The sequence below is a fragment of the Aphelocoma coerulescens genome, chromosome 3 (assembly GCF_041296385.1).
Source record: "Aphelocoma coerulescens isolate FSJ_1873_10779 chromosome 3, UR_Acoe_1.0, whole genome shotgun sequence".
Taxonomy (NCBI): Eukaryota; Metazoa; Chordata; class Aves; order Passeriformes; family Corvidae; genus Aphelocoma; species Aphelocoma coerulescens.
Genome location: NC_091016.1, coordinates 81341739 through 81364316, shown reverse-complemented (window position 1 = coordinate 81364316; position 22578 = coordinate 81341739). Strand labels below are relative to the sequence as shown.

Genomic DNA, 22578 nt, shown 5'->3' with positions numbered 1-22578 from the left:
ATTCCACTCAGTTTGGCAAAGAAAGAAATAAACCCTATGGTGACTAGGAATAACCAAGTTGTCATGTAGTAGGACCCTTGCTTCTAGATTCCTCAGCAAGCTTGTAATACCATCATACCTGCCTAATCTTCTATTCACAAGGGCCAAAGCCACAAACATAATCCATAGCAGTCTTGGACAGACTAGAACCTCAGTTATAGTGGTCACACTTGTTTCCTTTTTAAACCTGACCTCAATGATATTAAGTTTACCTAAGTTGAACTGCATGTGCCACACAAAACTACATTTGCCAGCCTGGGACAAGATTCCAGGTGAGCCTTACTTTGAGACTGAACTCCCCTTTCTATATATAATATAATCAAATAAGTTTTGCCCCACCCATCACTTTCATACACTAAGTTATTTCAATTTTCTTTTTTTCTTCTGAGTTTATAGCTGCTCCTGTTGGATAATCACATTAAATTCAGGGTTAATTTCACATTAAAAACAAACAGCAAATACAGCTAAGTTTCAAAATATCAAAATTCTACTACCTAGAAGTATACTAAATGATTACAAAGAGCCATTAGACATTCAATACAAAATCTGCCCCAGTGCAGCTACATTCATAGGCAGCAGCACTATGGAAAATTTGCAGTGCTGTTTGGTGCCTTTAAAACCAGAAAAAAAAATTCAAATAACTGAACTAGTGAAAGCAATAAACAGCATAGCCCTGACTGTCACTAATACAATGTCATCAGCACCAACATTCTTCCAAGTAAGTATGAATGATTTTAAAATGGTATTAAGTTTGGGTAAGAAGAATGAATCCTCTCCTTACCCCTGAGGCATCTGACAGGAGCAGCACATATAGAAGGCTTGAATGACAGCACTCAGCCTGTTTGCTGTCATGGAGATAACATCCTGACAATCAGCACAAGCTTCCTGCTTCCCAGCAACATCATATGTTTTTAACTCGACAGCATCAGTGGGCAACTCTTTTCTTCCCTCAGTTCCTGCAGTGGCAAAAGAAGGTGTGGGAGTAGCATCCTGGTGATCTGGTCCTTTTTGCTTCAATAAAATAGAAGTAATGTTGGCAGAGTCCCTTTTGTTTTTCATCAGCTCCGTGGCTATCAGAACAAGCCATTCATCCAGAGAATGCCAGAGTAGTTCCAGTGGCTGCAATAAACACATGAAAAAACAGACAAAAAGGAACGTGCTGACATTAGATAATATTAATAATGTGATAATCCTCTTAAGGCAAACAAATATCATGCACATTTTAAAGTTTTAAATGCTCCTTTAGAGGTCATGTTAGAGATAAGAGGCAAATACACACAAAAAAATTCTACATTTGTAGCCAAACAGCACGAAGAAAAAATTTCATATAGAAGGAAAATAATCAAGCAGCAGATGGAAGAAAGATAAACTTATTTATAAAGAACTACAGAAGAACTATAGAACTGAACTATAGAACGGAGTTTGGCTTCACAGTGCTCACACAGCACATTACTGCCTGACCACTGCAGCCAAGCAGAGAAACAGTAACACCCAGGCTGAGTTTCTGGAGTAAGAGAGTGTCAGTTCTTTTAGAAGAACCTGGTGAAAGGAGCTTCCTCTACCAAGGAGATGGAGGAAATCCCAGACAACATCACTGAGATTCAGCTTCATGCATATGTCTAGTAAGAATGTGCTTTATGCATAATCTGAGCTCATGAAGCTCATTCTGATAGTACCTCAGATGTTTCAGAGTAAGGGGCACTAACATTTAGCTTTATGAAATAGAAACAAGTATCAGCAGAATCACGTATCAAATTTTAAGGCTATACATTTTATTTAACAAAGACTCTTTATTCACTACCACCTGCTTAAAACCGATATAATTGAAATCTGATACTGTTCCATCATTACACATTTACTCTGAGGTGCAGGCCTACTACAGAGGAGAAAAAGTTTAAGACCTGTGGCTTTCTCATGAGAATAAAAAACCCACAAGGGCTAACTGTGTTGTCCCTTAATGGTGTTTAGGGGCTTGTTTCTCAAGCCTACAGCCTAGTGAGCAGAGCAATATGAATCCTACAGGGAGGTAATCGACTCAAGTACTTCACAGCATTCCAAGAGTAAGAGTGAACTTTTAAACGCATTCCTTTTTCCATATATTACTGTTGCATCAACATTTTTCACTGATGAAAACATTCAAAGACTTAGCAAACACTGCAAGTTATATTCTCATATTCTCAGGTTGCTTTTGAAAATAAAGAGCCGCTCACAGCGTGCTGTACCAGAAGTTTACACTATCTGGAGCACTGTCAGTGCATGCTCTCAATACACAATAAATTACTTCCCATAAGAGCTGTGCATTTAAAAAAAACTGCTGAAATTCACCATTTAAAAATTTACCACTATGCTTCCATTTTTTTTTACCAGTAAAGACTGTGGGGGAAAGCCCGCTTGATCTCTAATACTGGTAGGCTTTGCTCAATATTTTGCATGTCACTCACTTAATCCTTGTGCTCCTAGTGACCACACATTTCTCTAGATGGTGATCTGAATACCTCCAGCAGAGGTAGCATTTACTATATAATTGTCTGCCATACAGGACCAAGTTATCCTCCCTCCAAGACCCACCTGGCAGACCTTTACCATAAAACATAATGTAAAAAACCTTCTAATGGAAAATAGGATTAATTGAATACACAGAAGAATTAAAATGCAGCTGTACTCAACCTGTAACTCACACGAAACTAGGTCGTTATTTACTAGAGTACTAAAATCTACCTCTCCTCCCCCAAACTTTTCAATGTTTAGCTTGCCAGACACCATTTCCCCCCAATATCTTGTGATTTATCTTTTACTTCCCAAAGACTCAGCAGAACTTTTTCACCCAATTTGTTTTTCCAAAGCTAGCTCTTCACAGCTTCTGATCATAAACTCATTTAAAAGTCTAGTCAAGCATAGCAATTTTAACATTTCATTTTCTTTCTTTCTAGTCCAACTTCAGGATATAAAACACTTCTAAATATTTCCCATCACCTCCATATCCATGACTGTCAGCATTTTATGTTGGCATCCGTGACCAGACCTTTTCAAGTGGCATATGGACATATTCAATCAAACCACTAGCAATGCTTTTTTCAAACTACTAGTCAGCATTCTTCAGTCAGTTCTTAACATGAACCTCATATTAAACAAAGACATCCACTCAAACTTCAGTCATATTTCCCAGCACGGAAAACTTTCTCTGGAATTATACAGCTGAGTCTGATTGAGTACCAAACCTTTACAGCTGCACACCTTACCTCCCAAATGCAAGAATTTACCTATGCAATGCTTTCCTCTTTACTCATCTAGAAAGCAAGACCAGTAACTAAATCCATATTCAAACTGCAACACTGGAGCAAATTCTTTTGCCAGATGCCAGATAGCTTTTTAAGACAGAGGGTGCAGGAGATCACTAATCCATGAAGTGACTTTGTCACAGCAGAGAAGTTACCTCAATTCTAGAAAAGAACAGTATCTGAAACAAGGAAAAAACATTTAAGCACCTCCCAACCTTGTTCAATTACAGAGAAATTTTGCAGCACATTTCCCTAATATGGGATCACACTGAAAAGCAATTGGAAGAGAAATACATGGAAAAGTAATTAATGTAAACCTGGTAAAGATTACTACCCAGAGTTTCTCACTGGTAAGATCTCATTCGAGTTAGCAGCTTGTTTCAAGCTTGGGATACAAAATTTAACGATTCTTTTGTATCTTACAGGATCAGTACAAGAATGTGTATCATTAGCTAGTGCTTCTACTTTAAAACATCTGGATAGGCCTGAATCACATACAGGGAATTCCACTAAAGCACAGACAGCCCTGTGATTTTCTTGACTTTGTCAAGCAGTAACATTCCTCAGTAGCCTCAGATCAAGAATACTCACATTTTTCATCCCTTCCCAGCTACAACACAGTGACGACTTTTCAAAATATGTTCAATCAGTACACCGATACAGAAAAATTTAACAAAGCATTAAGAAAAGTCAGGTCTTTTTTACCTCCTCCCAAAAGGTGAAAGAGACCATCACAAGCACATTTTCAAAGAAAGGACAAAAAAGCTGAAGGAAAGGTAGGAATAAGAGAGAAATGGAAGTCACCCAATACACTCAGCACTATTATCTAATCTCCCACTACCCAGTCACTGTAAATTCAGGGAAGAACAGACTAAACCAACCACAACTGTACATTAACTTAGAATTGCCAGACCTGTGTGCCCATTCCCAAACAACAGTAAGTTCTCATCAGCAGTTTTATACTTCTAAGTTTGTAATTTAAAACAATCTTTAAAGTACAGTGGGCACAACAGTGGCCCTACTGCAGGGCTGCCTCACTCATAAAACTTCTAAATAAATCACAATAATTGCAATAATAATTTTTAAATCATCCTGAAACTTTTTTTTGTTAGGAAATGCAACAGTAGTACACATTTTGCTTATTTAATAAAAGCATACATGTTGTTTTCACGCAAGTAAGAATTACTGATATTTTCTGGGACAACTGTGGCAGTTGTTTAATACAAGTTTAGTGCACAAGACTTAAATCCACAGTAAATTAAGAAAAAATTCTTTTATCATACAAAGTAGTTTGGGCACACAGGTAAGTGAGTCTACTGAAATACCACTTCCTTTGCAAATTGCAATTGAATGTTTTTGTTTATTTTATACTGAGTTCTGAAATTATGTGGAGCTGAAAAGCAGGAAACCCTCCCTTTTTTTCCCTTTTTGGGCTTAGTAGCAGAATACCTCCCTAAAGATAGTTCTTGTATGAAGTGTGTTAACATCTGCTTGTTATTTAATCTGGTATACTTAGAGCAATTTTCATTAAAATTGTTAGATAGTGCTGCCTTTAATAAAATAATTCTTGCGATTTGGGTAGGACTATGTTTCTTCAAAACAGAATTCTGGTTAAACCCACATTATGCCAATCTTGCCCTATTTTGGTGAACAACTCCAAAGGACAATTATTACATTGCACACTGTACAATGCATTACATTTTGCACACAGTATTTTTCACTCAAGCACTAGTTTTATAGTCATTATATAAATCAATTTGTTCTTAAAACCATTTTGCTGCCAGAAGAACAAACATTTGGGCTTGAGGGGTTTTTTTTAACTGTCTAATGCTTTTCGTCTTTCCAAGAGTAGAAACTTAAACAAAAACTGTGATACTTCACTAAATAAACTGGAATTAAGAGTATCATCTTTCACAGTCTTACCAATATAGCTCTGTCTTAAAAGCTCTTAGAAGTAACCTGATGAACAAATATCATCAAATAATTGCAGTTATTTCAAAATACTGTTTTCACAACACAGTGGAAGAAATGCAAAGGTAAAGAAAAATACTCAAGTAATTACTGACATCTAAATTTCTTGATATAAGCTGCGCTGTGTAAGAGTATGGAGTAAGATGGGAGAAGAAAGACTACCCTGCAGTTCCTATTTATTAGGTGCTCTGAAAAGCATGGCAGCTGTATATTCAGTGAAGACTAACACACAGGTAACTGGGACTTCTTTACAAAAAGGCAATCTATGACTTTCTACAGAGGGATTCCTTAACAAACAAACATAAAAAATCCAAACACCTTCAGGAATTAAACTTCTAAATGGCAACTACCTAAAGCACGTGTTTGAAAGCAGCTATAAATCAATAACCTTGCAAGGGTAGTAGTGAGCTGATGTGTTTCAAAGTACATAATAATAAAATCCAAGAACAACTTCAGAAAAGATTTCATGATCATAGTGAAAACAACAAACAGATCAAGAATTCAATTGTTTCCATTGTCTTGTGAAGCTGGATAAAGCTTGTTGATCAGAACTCCCAGTGAATCTCCAACTACCATTTTGAAATTACATTAATATACCATATTTTGAGATTACTACACTCTTAACAGAAATAAAATTTACCAAAGTCACCTGGGTAACTAAACCTTCAACATCTCATAAACAATCTATTAAATAAGAAATAAACAGAAATCATAACATGAGATGTGCATCAGTGGGTAAATTAGTTCAGTGGGAAAAAATAATACAGAAGGAGAGAGGTAGGTTTAATTTAAGAAGGGATAGGGACATCAACCAAACTTACTTCCTGTTCATGAGATGTCTGATTAATGAATGCATGCTTTGTGAAATTCATCTCTTTAACGTCTATCTTCCTAACAACATCATATACTTTTCTGACCTTGAACACCTGACTTCTTGGAGTTTTATTTCCATTGTAGCCCATGTCATTTCCATTACTGGGGGAGGATGGGCCAATGCGAAAGACATGGCAAAATATCCTCACGATCCTTAAGAGACTCTTCATTTGAGCTTCATAATTACTTGACAAGCTGGGGGAAAAAAATGGAATGTTTAAGTTTCTTTTCCTAGATGAAACAATTTAGTATAATAAGGAGTAAGCAATCTAATGGTAGGGTCTGATACACATGCTGAAACAAACCCCTAAACTTCAAACCCTATTGAATTTGAACTTTCATTTCCTGCACCAGCCCCAGAAATCAAATATAAGCATTAGGATTTTACTAACATGAACATGTAATTTTAACTAGAAGTAAGAACAGCAAATTCCAGATCTTTCAAAATACTTCCCTTTTTTTAACGTGCTTCTTACGAACCCCTGGGAGGAAATTCAACTTACTACAGTAAGAATCTCAGTGCATGAAGCAAATTGGGATACCCAGATGAAAATGTTTTTCAACCAAGAAAAGAGAGCATCCAATGGTAAAATCATACTGACTGATCAGATATGCTGCCACAGCCCATCCTCACCAGCTATTATTCTAAATGCCCATAACTACCTTAACCAGACAAGGGATCAGGATGGCAAGGATGCCATTACTTCTATTCAAGAAAAATGTAATCTAGAAGATACTAACCAAAACCACGATGTTATTTATTTATCCAACAAATATACTAGAAGTTTTAAGTGTCCTTAATTGAACTGGCAAACACTGAACTCTCTACCAAAATAGTGCAGAATATGAGATACTCATGACTTTATGCACAAGCAGAACACTCTCCACTAAATTCAACTTGGTTTTCTTTCTTAAACCCCAAGTAGTAAGAATTCTTCTGTCTTGAATGCATAACAAACTGCAAGAAATTAACTTTTTTTCTACGAAAACCTACTAACTTATAAATATTATAGAAACAAGCACATACTTAATTCTATCCCTAAAGTACTTGCAACTTAAAAGCATGATTCCTAGCCAGAAGATCAGTAAACACCAGAAAACTGACATCTTATAGGGTGCTGTAAACCTTTGTTGCAATTAAGAATCTGTTAATTCACAAACCAGAAACAAAATCAGTTGTAACAGCTAGAGTAGCTTTATTATGATCTCATTCACCCTATGTCATCAGCAAATGACCTATTTGTTTTCAGCACTGCATTTTAATGACTGTCAGTGACTTGTTAACTTTAAAAAGCAATGTACTAAGAATTTTACCAAACTAACATACCAAGTAAGACTTTCTTGTGACAATTTATACTTTAACCAGGTAAGTTTTCAGTCAATCACTGTAAGAAAGGAACAGAATGAGTAAAGAGTGCTACAATAGGAACATTAAGTTTTTAACCAGGTAAAGAAAATCCCCTGACTGGCAGTCTTCAACTGTTACCAGAAGCTCTGGACACAGCTAAAAATTAGCATTTGTAAAATGTTAGCTTATATACCAAAAGAATCTATGAATACAAGAAGCTAACTCAAGAAGCTAACTTAACTATTGAAAAAAGAAAAAAAACCTAATATTTTAGCTGAGGTTTATCATGTCTCAGCAGCGGTGTTTTCGTGGTGAAATTTCCTGGTCTCCAGGATAAGGACCCACATATATAGAAAAACCTTAGAGAGCTTGTAAAAGTTTCCTGAAACTTCTACTGGCATGTTTGTAAACACTCAGCTAGGCCTAACTTGCACCAGCAAGACCAAATCCCGTCACACTTCAATTATTTTTTTGGAAAAAATAAATACATGATGAAGGTAATTCTAACTGAAACAGGGTCCTTACTCATACTCAAGGCAAAGTCTTCAGGCAGAAGCTTAGTGGCACTCCTGGATACTTGTTAAAAGCATTACAAGAAACAATTTTATACACTTTTGAACTAAACAACAAACCCAAAAGCAACGGGTTGTGGGTTAGTAGCCAGGAAACTAATAGGGATGATATTAGTTTAGCCATGCAAGAACATCATTACTGGAGGTTTTCATGTACAAAGTACATTTTACATACTTTTGTTGGAAGAAGGAGAGAGCGGAAAGAGGCCCAAGATCAGAATATTCACCAATATTCTGTACTCACCAATTATGTATTCACCAATATGAAGTACTACCTTAATCCTCCTTCTCTTTATAACAAAGCAACTGAAAAATATTTCTTGAAGTAGAAATTCACTGTTTCTGCCAGGAAACAGAGTTGGAGAGAGGAGTGACACAGTTTTTGCAAAACTGTGTCTGTGAAGCTGTCTTGGAATTGTTGTCTTTTTCTATCATTTCTGTTGCGACATACTACAAAGTACCAAAGAGAAGTGGGCCAGTAAGAGTCCACAGGACACTCCAAGTACTGGCATCCCTAGAAATGGGTCCTCACCCAATGTAATGCAACCCCTTCAATCTCCTTCAATCTGCCTTCAGCCTCCACTAGCCCACCCATATACAGCAATACAGGAGCACACAGCAGCTCAAAAGCAGAGACAGTACAGGCACAGAGCTAATGCTTCTACATACTGAGGGAGCACTGCTCAAATCTGACGAGCAGTAACAGTAATAAATCAAATCTAAACAACAATCACTTTAATTTGCCTCTGAAGATACTGAAACAGAAACAAATGCTACCTCGTATGATGGAATCCTGCTACCACAGCTTCCAATAACATCCCTATACAGAGCAAGTTTGAAACCCTTTCCTGCACAATGGTTTTACACTTTATCACAATTTATCTGTGGGAGATCTACTGGCTCTAAGGAAGTCTGGAGACAAAAAGGAATGTGTTACAAGTTAAGCTGATATATGCTGAAGCTCAGCAACAGCTAAAATTCTTCAAAACGTTATCTTTGCAGAAACAAAATTTCTTTAATGTCTACATACCTTAACCCCAAAGGGTTAAGGTGTTTAAAGGGTTTCAGACCTTTATACTAATTCACCAAACTGAACACCCTCCAGAATAAGACTTATTAATGGTGTAATGAATTTCCTACCATCATCCAGGAGTTCTGACCTGCTAGCTACAAGCTCCATTCAAGTGTAACATGAGTGACAGGGAAGAAAAGAAAGGCACCTAGGAATAAGAATACACTATTTATTTTCCATCTCACTGATGGGCTCCTTGCACCCAGTCAAAAAGAAGCTCCCCAAGTCATAATCCTCTACAACCTAATGCTGACAGGTTTGGTTTCTCTGATTACAGAACACTCTTAAACCTCTCTTTTCCAAATGCCATCCAAAACATGTTAGTAAGGAACTTCACTCATGTTTTCAGACTCTTGACTCTTCCAGTAAAGATTCTCTTAGCTTCTAGTAAAGCATAAAGGTTACACCAAAACCTCTCAGCTTTTGAAAACAGTAAAATGTTACTGGAGTTCCAACAAAGACAAGGTGTTCTGCACAAACTCCCTCAAACAGATGCCACGAAAACTAGGAAAACATACCATTTGCTTGCCTGTATCATGCATCTCCCCAAGTAACTGCTGCCTGTGCTGCTGAGATAGCACACTGGTAGATGAAATTTTTTATCTCATATATATTAGTAGCCATGGAAGGCAACAAGAGCCAGCAAACATGAGACAAGTGTCTAAAGTTACAAAACTCTCCTCAACCATACTGAGGAAACATGTAGAAGAGTAAAAATGTGGAAGGCAAGAAAAAGTGAGAAGGGGGAAGAAAAAGAAAGAACTATTTGATATTGTCTAAAAAGCTTCCCTTCCTAGGGCTGACACAGCCAAACTAATCAAACAAAAAATACACTTCTCTGCAAGTCAAGCTTCTAGGTGTCAGCAGCTATACAAGGCCACCAACTTCTTCTCTGCAAGTCTTTGTGAAGACAGTAATCTAAACAGACATTATCATATAAATCAGATTTGAGATCTATCTACTCCAGCACGTGCTGAGCATCAGACAGTCTGGACTATTAAAACTCTTAAGTGGCACTAACTACCAGGTAGTTTTTCAACTTGCGACCTCACACTTACCTAAGCAATTTGTGACCATTTGTTGTAGCAACTTCAGCAAGACTTGTCAGGATTTTAAGATACTGGCTTTCACTCTGCTGAGACAAGTGTTCCAGAACTTGCCGCAACTAAAGGATTAAAACAAAAGCAATTGCATAGTGTCAAGGAGCATCAGATCAACCATAATTTATCAATTATGTAGAACACTATCCCCCAAGTATTAATATCTAGCAATAATAATATACATCTCTACTGTACAACCTCTAAGCTAACCTCAGTTAAGGCTTCATTATGATTTACAAAGATTACTGCAAAGGTTACACATCCTAGTGTTGATGCATGTACTGCAGCATATTTAATATTACAGATTGCTACAAACACTGAACACTTAAACCTGTATTCAGAAGGACAACCTATGACATTTAAAATATGAGTCCTGACTGTGGTAACTCATACCCAGTTTCCTTATCACTTCCAGAGAATATGAACTGGTCATTATCCAAGACTGAGCAAACAGCTCAGACTTGGCCATAAAAAATCATTTTCAATACATGATTACACTTCGGCAATGAAGCAGAACTATACCACATATTATCTAACACGTTTTGCATGCCTTCTCATTAAGATCATCTTTTTGCTCACACCTCCACCATTACTCAGACAGATGAAAAATTTATTTTTCTCACTTATTTTCTTCAATTCTACAATATACAAAAGGTCTTTTTGTTCCATTGTTTTAGTTCTCTCTCTTTTAATTTAAATCATCTATAGCATCTCCCCTTGTATCTAACATACACTTTGAGAATTCTCACCTGTGTCATTTTCCTCTGTAAAACTCAACCCTGTCTCAGAAATTTAAACACTGTTTCTACACAGACTTGGAAATCCTTAACGTTATAGTGGAAGTAATGGAGTTACAGAGAAAATGGAAATGTCAAGAATCAAGAAAACTAAATTAAGTGAATTGCCAGTCAACATATTACTAAATCTTTTTTTTTTTTTTTTACAGTCTGTAAGGTTGTTTGCAGTCATTTTAAAACAGATAATGTATTAAAAACCCACAGCAAGCTACATTTGGAAGGGAAAAGAGGTACCCCATGCTTCCTTTCCCCTACACAATCAAACAAAACTTTTTTCCTTGCTTTTTCTTTGCTTTAGATTGTACTACCCTACAATAATAAAAGAAGCAAGGTATAAGAGAACCATTAAAAAAGAAACAGAGTAGTTTCATCTACAGAAATAATAATCAAATGAAATTGTGGATGTAATCTTTTACACTCTAATTGTACACGGCATCTTCATACAGATGAGTGCTCATACTACAAATTTTTAAGTTAATTCTGGATCATTCAGCCTCAAGACACATCCTAGAATGGATGTCTGAAGTAACAACTAAATAAAGGAAAATAGGCCCTGTTACACAAAGTAATTAGATATACAGAATGCTCTAAGTATGCTCTACCAGCACCTTTGTACTGAAGCTTGCAATGTCTGCTCTTTCAACTGGCGAGATCACTTTGCCAAACTTGCAAAGTTAGAACACTAAATGAAAACAGATCCTACATTTAATTCCAAATTCTTGTGTTTAAAATTATTTGAAGACTGTACATTTTCCATGAGGAAAGAAAGATACCTAGTGGTCAACTGCTGTGGCACTGACAGTCAACTGCCACTCATATTAAGCACTCAGCTCTCCACCACACACAGACAGATCCCTGCCTATTAAAAACACCATCCCGTATTACCATGTTTTCCCGCAGATCTTCATTCTGTGTCATTTGAATTATTGTCTGGAAAAGTCGAGGATGGTACTGTATTAAGACTTCACAAGTCTCTCCATAACCACCCTAAGAAAACATTTTCATTAAAAGAAACATTAGAATTGAGAGTTAGACAATTACAGGCAATAAAATCTATTGAGGATTACAGTATTTTTTAATGCTGAATGGAGAAATCATATTCTAAAATAAATTGAAACTCAAAAATGTAGCAAAGTTAGGTATCCCAAAACTTGTGGGAGAAGACAGAATCAAATTTTTTGAGTGCACTGGCTCACATATATCCACTCCTGTTTTTCTGGTTTCGGAAACATTTTCCTACTTAACAAACTAAAGTTACAGCTGCACAACACTTCAGCAAGCAATTACCAAAGATCAAAAAGAGGGCAATATCTCACTTCTCCTCCTCTTGCTGACATGTACTTAATTACACCCAGAATCTAACCTTTCAAAACAAACATTTTCTAAAGGTTCATAAGACACATATCTGACTTGCTACAGGAAGAAATATGATAAACCCATGAAAGGGTTATTTAACTTTAAAATCAATACACAAGTATGATTCCACTTGTGCCTTAGACTAACTTCACACCCTTCTGAGAAAAAAATGTTTTCTGGAAAGAACGGAACTTGATTTTGTGGTTTATTTGTATCAAATCTTATTTAATACAGTTGCATTTTTAAGCAGACACTTAACACCTGAATATGCATCAGCTTCTACTCTGGAAAAGTGACCATATAATGTATCAACTGCTGCAACTCCAGCAACTCCTCTTTGAATGACAGTTGACATTACCTCAGTGATAACCATACTTTAAAAAGATTAATTTAATTGTTTCTGGTACCAGGAAATTAAGTATTAAAAATAAACCCACCCAGAATCAGTAAGAAATAAAAGTCAAATCTTCCAGAACAAGGCAATGTTGGCAAGAAGTATATGAATCTATAATTTCAGTCTTCTAAAAATATGTATCGACTTTGAAAAATAAACCTGTAAGCACAGAATAAGACCCTCAATATACAAAGAAAGAAAACATTATTGTTTTCTCCATTCTTACTTGGCATCATGAACTTGTATACTGCATGATCTTGAACACAGTAAGATCATCACTACAAAACAAACACCAGGTGTCACTACTCACACCTAAAAAAAGTTAATGGAAGTTTTATGTGTAAAGAGGTGCCCTAGGGATTGCAAAACTGGAGACTGAAGCAGAAACTCAAACATTAATCATAAAAAATAAGAACTGTACCATTAAGTACACACTGGTATAGAATCACAGAATCATTTAGGTTGGAAAATACCTTTAAGATCATCAAGTCCAAACATCAGCTTAGCACTACCCCTATGTATGCTACTAAACCATGTCCTCAAGTGCCATATCCACAATTTTTTGAACACTTTCAGGGATGGAGACTCCACCACTTCCCTGGGCAGTCTTTTCCAATGCTTTACAACCCTTTCCATGAAGAAATTATTCCTAATATCTAATCTAAACCTCTCCTGCCATATACCGTCTTACAGGTCTGTGGCTGCAGAAAACCTTGGAACTGATCAGACTCCACGTGGCTTTATGTAATGATAAAGTCATTCCGTCATAACAAAGAAAAAAAAAATCTGAGTTTCACAATCAAGTCAGCAGTGAGACTGTACAGTGATCTGGCACTCCTCAGTAACCAGAGCTGAGGACTTACTTGGTTTCTTATATCCAAAAAAAAATACCGTAAGTAACCTAACTTGATCAAGGTCTTCCACAGACAGCCTATGGAATAAGGCTGTCAGAATTAAACATTCCAAAAATATCCCACAGGTACTGGAGACAGCACTCTTGCATATACACACAACTACTTCAAGTCTTAGGCACATAAGGACACCTCAAGAAATTAAGTAACTTGAGGTTGAAATAATCTGAAAATACACAAAAAAAGATTAGAAAATTTCAACTTTATCCTGACAAACTAGTGACATGCATCAAGGTAGTGTCATGTCCAGTCAGTCCAGTGATTTGGTTTTTTCAGCTTCCAGTCCAGATTTCTAGTCTGATTACCAGCAGAGGCTCAAAAGCTTCCATTCATTTGTGTTATTTACACACTGACCTTCAACTGATCTGACAGAAAAAAGCGTAAGTGTTCACAAATCAAAAAAAGTCACTTTGGCAAGCAGTACAAGCAGTACTTGGTAGCAAACAAGACAGACTGTTTTGCAGTTGAAAATGCTGTGTTAGTTGAAAACATGTAAGAATTTTGCTCCTCATCCAGATATGGAAATACCTTTGAAAAGTAAGAGTCAGCACCATGTAAATTTTGTTTGTTTTTAATAGCAACATCTCTTCAGGAAAAAAGAAAATCTATTATTTGAGGGAAAAAAAATAATTACACTTTTCAGCATGCCTTTACCTCTTACTTGTTAAGAGGTAAGCACCTAAATTGTCTATTACCATTATACCAAGGATTCCCAAACTTTCTAGTCAACTGGAGTTCTGTAAATGCTTTCTCATGAGGTCAATTCTTGCATCTGACTTATGCAAAGGGTAGAAATTATGAATTTGCCTGTTGGATCAATTTAATGGTAAAATAATTACGCTTTGCATTTGTTTTGCCAAAGGACTACCATCACTCAGAGGCCTTATGAACAAAAAAGGTAATAATGATCAGGTGACACTGCAGTAAGTCACAGAAGCTGACAGAAATAGTGTTGCTAACTTAATACCTGTACACAGAGATCCAGTGGAGTAACACCATTCTTGTCTGGTAAATATTTGGCTCCTCTCATCAAAAGAATTTGTGCAGTGTCTCTCTGACCATGGCTATTCAAAAGAAAAGAAGAAAGACAGTTAATACAGCATTTATGCTCTACTGTGAGTCATAAATCTGTCTTTATTGCATGTAACAAACAAAACCAACATAAGATAGAAGAAAACAGTTACTGCAAAAGAACAGTGCAAAATTAGGTAAGGCCCATTTATGAAGTCAGTCACCCTCATCATTCAGAAATGACTCATCTTAGCCTCGCCTCATAAATATCTATGAGCTGCATTTCCTGCAAAAAAAGAGCTCTTTCTAAATTCACATCCTAATTTACTTCACAGAGGAAGTTATCTTTACCAAGTTCTTTTCTCACTTCTACCATATTTGAAGAAAAAATAACCTAATTGTACTTTAACCATCAATAAAATATTAGTAAGATTTTTTAATTGATTTTTTTGTGCACAAGAGATAAATACATCACTCAAATAGCTCCAATTTCTTTTATCTGGTATATATAAATGTATTGCCTAGCCTTTAAAAGTGATGAGTTTTACTTTTGCAGTCAAAGTCTATTTCACAGTCTATTCACTAATCTGCTTATAGGCTGTATAGGACCCTTAGTTCCCTTGCATCAAAAGTTTCCCAACTATTCCGACACACCAGCATTGCCTAGAAAACAGTAAAACCAAAGACTATTTGTACCTCTCAACACTTTCCCAAACCCTTTCTTCTGAAAAAAAATGAGAAATTGAGTACCAGTGATCAGAGGTTTACTTCACTAAAAACACATGGAAAGATTACTTGCTATTGCTTTCACCAGCATTAAGAGCATACACCACCAAATGTAATACAGAAGCATCTAAAGGGTGAAAGACTGATAAAGACACAGCAATTAAGGTTACAGATACAAGTTTTTTCACTGATGTGTTACTTCTCAAGCTAGTTTGCAGTACACCCTTTACACAATTGTATATGAGTATTTGGCATCCTGGAACATATAGAGGCTGCCTGCATCCTCAGCCTGATAGGCTGAACCTATCAGTTCAGAAAGGGCACAAGTAAAGCGACAATTAACAGCTGAGGGACATGAGGTAGCTTCACTGATCTCTCAAGAGCTCCCAGATGACTTCTCCTCAGTCCTGTTCTTCCAGCCCAGGAAGCCAACAGGTTAACCTGATTTACCAGACTTTGTCCCAATGCAAATAAACATTCAGGGTTAGAAAGCAGCTAAGACTAATAGCTTACTTGTAGCACCTTCACTGTAATTCTCTAGACTAAGTGCACAACCCAACACACTGACAAAACACGTGTTTCAGACTCAGACATTGAATACTGATACCCCTTCTGCAGCTATCACCTGCCACTGCTACCACATCCTGCCCTCCCTGTCAACAGGGACCTACAACCTTTCTTTCCAGGCTTGCTGTAGTATGCACCATGTACGTTCTACCCTGCCAACTGCTCCAATTGTTAATTTCTAAGGAATAGGACTGCTGTACTTGCAACATTCCCTTCTCACAAAAAACCTCCAAGCCAAGACAAATTGCTTACTTCTTTTAAAGTGTGTGCAAATACCAGTCCCTAAATCAAGAACAAAGGCTAGCAGCTATTTATTCTCCACTTCCCTTCTTCTCAACTGCCACGAGTCAACATACACTATCTCCAGAGACCATGACTCCCAGAACATAACTCTTAGCAGGCCAGCAGGTCAGTCCATATCTCCTTTTGCTTATAGTAACAGTTAATATTATCTTAACTATTTAACCTGTAACCAAAGCACAGGGACTGCAAAAATTGTAAATGTTCTAACAAATTGCAGAAATGCTCTAATTAAAACAAAAGATCATTTATCATATGTGATTAATTTTGAAATATAACTAAACTTTGAAGAAAACTGATCAAAGCAAAAACAGAATTTTAATTCAACATTGTAACTTTAATGCATATATGCACATTTCATGTATACTGTAATACCATAATGTACATTAAGGAATAGTCAAACTTGCCTTAAAGAAGGCTCTGGTTTTACTGTACTCAAAATAACCTAAGTTGGCAGAATTCATTTTTTCAGAAAAGGGTTCAGCAGTCATCAATTTATGACTCATGCTAGAACATGCACAGGTGTGTGTTTAATGTGTCTGTTAGAGAGAGGTACATAAGCCTGCAGTACTAACCTAAGTATTTACATAAGACACCAAACTACACTCAAAAATGAGACAAGATTAAATACCAGTCAGCTTTTATATTTCCTAAATTTTGTAATTTCTAATCACTGTTATTGCAAAAAGGGGAAAAAAATATTTCATTTTTAGGCCAGTATTCGAAAGTTAAAAGTATATTACCTGCAAGCAAAATAAAGCGGAGTTGCCCCAGAAACGTTCGGCCTGTTTATATCCGCACCGCTGTCCAGCAAACACTGCACCGTCTACAAGAGAACAAAACATCAGCATTAAAAAAAAAGGAGCAGTGAAAAACCCTACTGGCTTGCAACTATTTAGTGCCATGCATGTCTAATTACACTGAAGGATTTGATTTTCAATAATGAATCTCGGGATCAAAATTCCTAAATGTTAAATGGAAAATCATGGCTATCAGAGCTCATAAAGCTTCCTTTGAACTTCCCATTTTAGTAACAGTATCTTATCTAATCCCAAAGATTCCTGGAGATACAAGCCATTTAAAAATTACAAAACTTCAAGTTAGTTACAGCCATATACAGCCTTATCATAAGCTGAAGTTTCAAACTCAAACTAGACTAGAAGAAATAGGTAAGCAAATTCTAAAATACGAAAACATTGAGCAGACTCTCAAACAACTTTCGTTACATTTCAGTCACATAAATTTGCTACATTTACAGGTAATAGTTTTTCAGAATTTGGTCTTCCAAAATCCAGCACTGACAAGGACAACAGAAAGGATCTGGGTAGAATTATGATTTATTTTTTTTAGCGGTACATAATTCTGGTGGCAATCTGTGTAACTCTAAAGAGCTCTAATGCAGTTCAAGTAAAGCATCCAGACTTGTACTCTGAATATAAATAGTCAGCCCTAATGCAAGGTCAGGCATAAAAATTATTCACACAGATCAATAGTAGAAGAGTTTATTTGAACTTGTTTACTTCCAGGGTTAAAAATGTAACTGACCCAACTCTGTTCTCATTTTTTACTCATGGTAAATTAATATTTCAGATTTCAAAATCATATAATAACTGGCACAATTATGAATTAAACATATTCTGAAAAATAAGGAAAAACATTTTCAAACCTTTAACATTATATAAAAACTTAATATTAACAAGCCAATAATAGCACTACAGAAGAGCTGAACAGTATACAGTAAGTCACCTAAACTCCCATGAGCACTGAGATCAATCACCTCCACAAGAATAAATAAGTTGTTCCCATGGAAGTGCATGCAGTCAATACTAAGACACACAACTGCACTCTTCACACTTCTAGCCATTATCATGTGCATCACTAGGCTGAAGTTTATAAAAACACCACAACTTTGAGGCATTACTAAGTTCTTCACAAATCCATTGTGTTCATACAACTTCAAAACTTACTGTCTTGTGTCCATTTTGACAAGCTACATGAAGGGCCGTCTGTCCCATGGCATCTTCAACATCTACATTACTGACATGCTGAACAAGGTCGTGAAGCAATTCTGTCCGTCCATTGACAGCCAACCAATGAATCTAAGTACAAAATGATGATATACGTTTCCTTTAGCAAGGATACACATATTCCATAAAAACTGTTTTAAACCTGGCTGTAGTATTGTCAACACTTTCACAGAGAGAAGCTTTGAATATATTAAGAGAAGCTTTGAACAATACAATCATATGCTTAGGTATTTTGATCACATCTTTTGATTCTTGATGGCACTGGACACACAGCAGTTTTGTTTTACATGGAAGATGGCAAAAGCCTAAAAACCAAGAATCTCCAAATTCTTCATTCATTTTAAGAACATCATGATAATTAATAGCACTTACTGCAGTCAAGCCTTCATTATTACAAATGTTGACATCTGCACTGTATTCCAGCAGCTTGCTCATACATTTTTTCTGGCTACAAGCAAAAGAATACATTAAAATCCAGTCAGGGAAAATCACTTACTAAGACTAAATATCTTCTTAGAGCTCCACTCACTCTAATTTATCATTGTTCTAAGCATAGCAGGTAGTTCCAATTTAATAAGGAGTACAGTACTGAGCATGTGAAAAAGAGAAGTGATCTTTACAGAGACTCAGACAGTGCAAGAGTAGCAAACAACAACACAGGGCTAAAATCACAGCTGTTTTTGGAGAAAGTACGGAAGCACTCAACCACTACTCTAACAGTTTCAGCTCTGCATGAACTATACTTTCAAGACAAAAAGCCAGAGTTCAGCTAACAGAAGTCCATGAAGTTCACCATTTCCTGTACATGTCAGTGAACATGTTCGCAATACACCACTAAATCATCATTTAATGAGACAGTCATTGTAACGCTATGCAAATCTTTGGTAAGTACAATTACTGTCTTAATAAAAGTAGAGGTATTTTTTCCTAATTAATGTTTTGTTTCATCTTTTAATGTTTTTAATGCTCACAGTCCTTTACCTTTACAAATTTATTTTGCTTTTCCTTTTAATTTGGTACCTCTCACACCTTTCTTATACCTCATTTCCACATAACTGTCTCCTGTGTGTATTTCTGCATTTCTTTATGCACCACTTGGCTGCTTCTGTCCTCTCCTACAAATTGACCTCACACATACCTAAAGCCACTAAACACTATCTCCTCCCCATGTGAAGCACCAGCTGTGATACAATTCAGTTATTGTATCACATACATGTTCTAAAAAGAAAAAGACAACATTACCTTTACAGTTGCATGCTTTCATATAATACAGTTCAAGTAAGATCTTAAAAAGATACTTGCTCACTGGTTTGGGGTTTTTTTCTCTCCTCTTCTCCTAACATTGTGCAGGCCAACTCTGTATTCTTTCCCTTGCAGTAAAGATTTTCTTGGAAACACTATCTGAGGAAAAACTGAAGTCTCTGAACCCCTCCAAGCACTCCCAAATCTTTTCTTACTCAGCTAACTGGGAAGGTGAATGCATCCCTTGTTCAACTACTGTTGTAAGAATTATTATGCCCCTGATTAACAGAAAACACTAAAATGACTGGCACTGGAATTGGTATTTCAGACACAACTTACTATTTATAAAAAAATTATTCTATGAATACTCAAAGTAAGGATTTTAAGCTCTGTGTTCTCTAATTTCAAAAGTGAAAACCAAAGGGGTTTTTTTGAACTATGAAAAAATATAACAGAGTACGCCAGCTCAAGCGCACTATGCATAAATTTTTTTGAAAGTTTAAGTATTTTAAAAACTTACCCATTCCTTGCTGCTAAATGAAGAGGAGTACATCCTGAGATGTCCTGATAGTTAGGATTTGCTCCTTTTTTTAATAATAGAACAAGGCATTCAACTGATCCACAGCTAAGAAGAAAATAAGAAAGGGAAAAACTGTAACAAGGATATTTACAAATCTGTATTGGCATGAAGACAACAGCAATATTATGCACAGATCACATTCACTAGAACAGCTTTACATAAAATTGTTTTATACTCTCATAGTACAAGCTACACAAAGCTAAAGTCACTTAATGCAGCGAGAAGTGACCAAATATAACTTGTAGCAACAAATAGATGGCAGCCTTCTCCGTGATTTTAGTGACTTTAAAACACAACAGTAAATCTTTAAGACTGGTAATTCTTTAAACCATAAACTGTTTAAAAAGTTTTGCTTTTGATTTCCTCTCACCTCTCTCATCCCTAATCTATTAACAGGATCAAATTTTCCATTAAATATTTTGGGGTTTGTTATGCTTCAGTGTCCGGAAGTGATGCTTAAAGATTGAATATCATGAAAATTCTAAAATTCATACAAACACTTCTTTGCTATTGATTTTGAACCTCTAACTCTCTTTTACTTTACATAATATAGCAGCTCTTCAGGATAACCAATGACATCAACAAGACAAACTCTGCACTACATGTTTATCTTGCTCCTGAACTCTTCAAGAGGAAAAGCTGATTGAAAAGATAAACAGAGTATTTTTCTATCTGTTGCCACCAGCTAATCCATTTTTACAAATCTTCCCAATGTCAGAACTGCTACACAACAACCCAAAGAAACTGAAGACTAACTGTACAGTATGTTGCAAAACCAGCAGCTTGATGACTCCTTCGTGACCCAATAACTAAGTAAATAGACAATCCAGAAACTAAGCGTAACACAGTTTCTTGTCTTTTAGAATCAATAAATACAGTATATTTTCAAATATATTTCTAAAGCGCATGCTAAAAATTTGCTTGCATTGTTGTAAGCACTTCCTTAAGTAAATTTTATATAAGCAGTATGTAATTCTGAGATTAAATAGTTGGGAAACAGCTATTTCTAAAACAGTCTGTTTAAGAAGCTGGAATTTCCACCTTTACTGCGACCAAATACCTGCTATATATATGCAATACTAGTACTATTTCTTTTATTTTTGCTTTTTTTAACAGTTTAAATGTAAGAACTTTCAAGATATTTAAAAGGGGAGCCAAATATAGAGCATTCATTCATCACCTATTTATGTTATGTTAACCTGTTTCTTGGCAGAGTTACAGAGTTATCCCCACTGAAGAGCTATACAAACAATAAATAATACAGATCAAGGATTTAATATTTGCACTTAAGCCCTCTATCCAGGATACAAAACTTACTAGAAGTGAGTGCCCAAGTTATATTCCCTTCAGTTATGGTCACATGAACTACTCTGGAACAGCTGCTTCCCAACAAACATCCAAATGCTTCCCACTGTTTTAGAATATCTCAAAAACAATCAGCACTTGCAGACAAGAGTTCTCTACCTCTACAAAGGCAAGAGTAACCCAGCTATACAGGATGCACACCATGGCTGCATTTCTTCAAAGACTTGAGATTTCACAGAAAGGTAAAAAAAGTGTCTAGCCATACTTCCTTCAATGGAATTTGGAAAGCCATTTGATATCATGTGTAAAATCTGTCCTCTTTATGAGGCAGGCACATTACTAGGAAAAACAAACAAGATACAGAAAGGAAGTGTGAAAACAAAATGTTAACTGATACTACAGAGTTTTCCAGCTTACATTGCTGCCTTAGATTTGTGGCAATATTTTCATTGTTAACTTCTGGACTGGACTCAAGTAAGTCTTACTTTGCTGCAATATGAAGCAAACTTCTCTTCACACGTCCAAAGGCATAATTCACATCAAATTTTGAATTTGACAGCAGCTCTGAGACAGACCTTCAAACAGAAAGATAATTTTTAAATTTTAAAAATAGCTCACAGTATTCAAGCAAAGTTTATACTATAAGTTGTACACAAGTACTCTATTTCTTACTTAATCACTGTTTCTTTTCCCTCCAACTAATCACTAAGAAATCAAACAGTTTTTAAGCATTTGCTGATTAACAATACCTTCCCACTTCTTACTGTACATAAAAAATGAGCTGTGACACTGGGAAAGTGTTTAAAATGTAAACTAGTAAGAATTAGACCAAACAACCAAATCACTTCTTTACAAATATGAAAAACAAGCATTTCAATAGCTTTGGTTTGAACAAAACATAAATTCCCATTTTCCTCCTTATCACAATCACCCCAGCCACATATCCAACAATTTTCCCAAACACAGGCAAAGTTCAGAGGGAAGACTGGGATGTGAAATCATAATGATGAAGTAGAAGGATACACAATAAGTATAAAAAATTTGAACAGGACCTTTCAACTTTCACTAATGGGCTGATCACATAATTTAAAACCCTTGCATGCAATCTC

At 36.0% G+C, this 22578-nt stretch overlaps 1 protein-coding gene across 5 annotated transcripts in view; it reads right to left on the bottom strand.

The window, feature by feature from the left end:
- HACE1 (HECT domain and ankyrin repeat containing E3 ubiquitin protein ligase 1) overlaps positions 1–22578 on the bottom strand; it is a 50488-nt gene that overhangs the window by 22733 nt on the left and 5177 nt on the right. For 2 of the 5 annotated variants that reach the window (XM_069011072.1, XM_069011069.1), the window contains exons 3-12: positions 21955–22044; positions 20105–20209; positions 18715–18790; positions 18283–18414; positions 17059–17141; positions 14679–14775; positions 11936–12037; positions 10212–10318; positions 6110–6356; positions 821–1158 (exon numbers count right to left, since the gene is read on the bottom strand). In XM_069011072.1, the coding sequence (XP_068867173.1) occupies positions 821–1158; positions 6110–6356; positions 10212–10318; positions 11936–12037; positions 14679–14775; positions 17059–17141; positions 18283–18414; positions 18715–18790; positions 20105–20209; positions 21955–22044 (1377 nt within the window). Of the gene's footprint in view, positions 1–820; positions 1159–6109; positions 6357–10211; positions 10319–11935; positions 12038–14678; positions 14776–17058; positions 17142–18282; positions 18415–18714; positions 18791–20104; positions 20210–21886; positions 22045–22578 lie in introns of those variants that run through there. The other 3 variants (XM_069011071.1, XM_069011073.1, XM_069011074.1) reach the window with 3 other exon arrangements.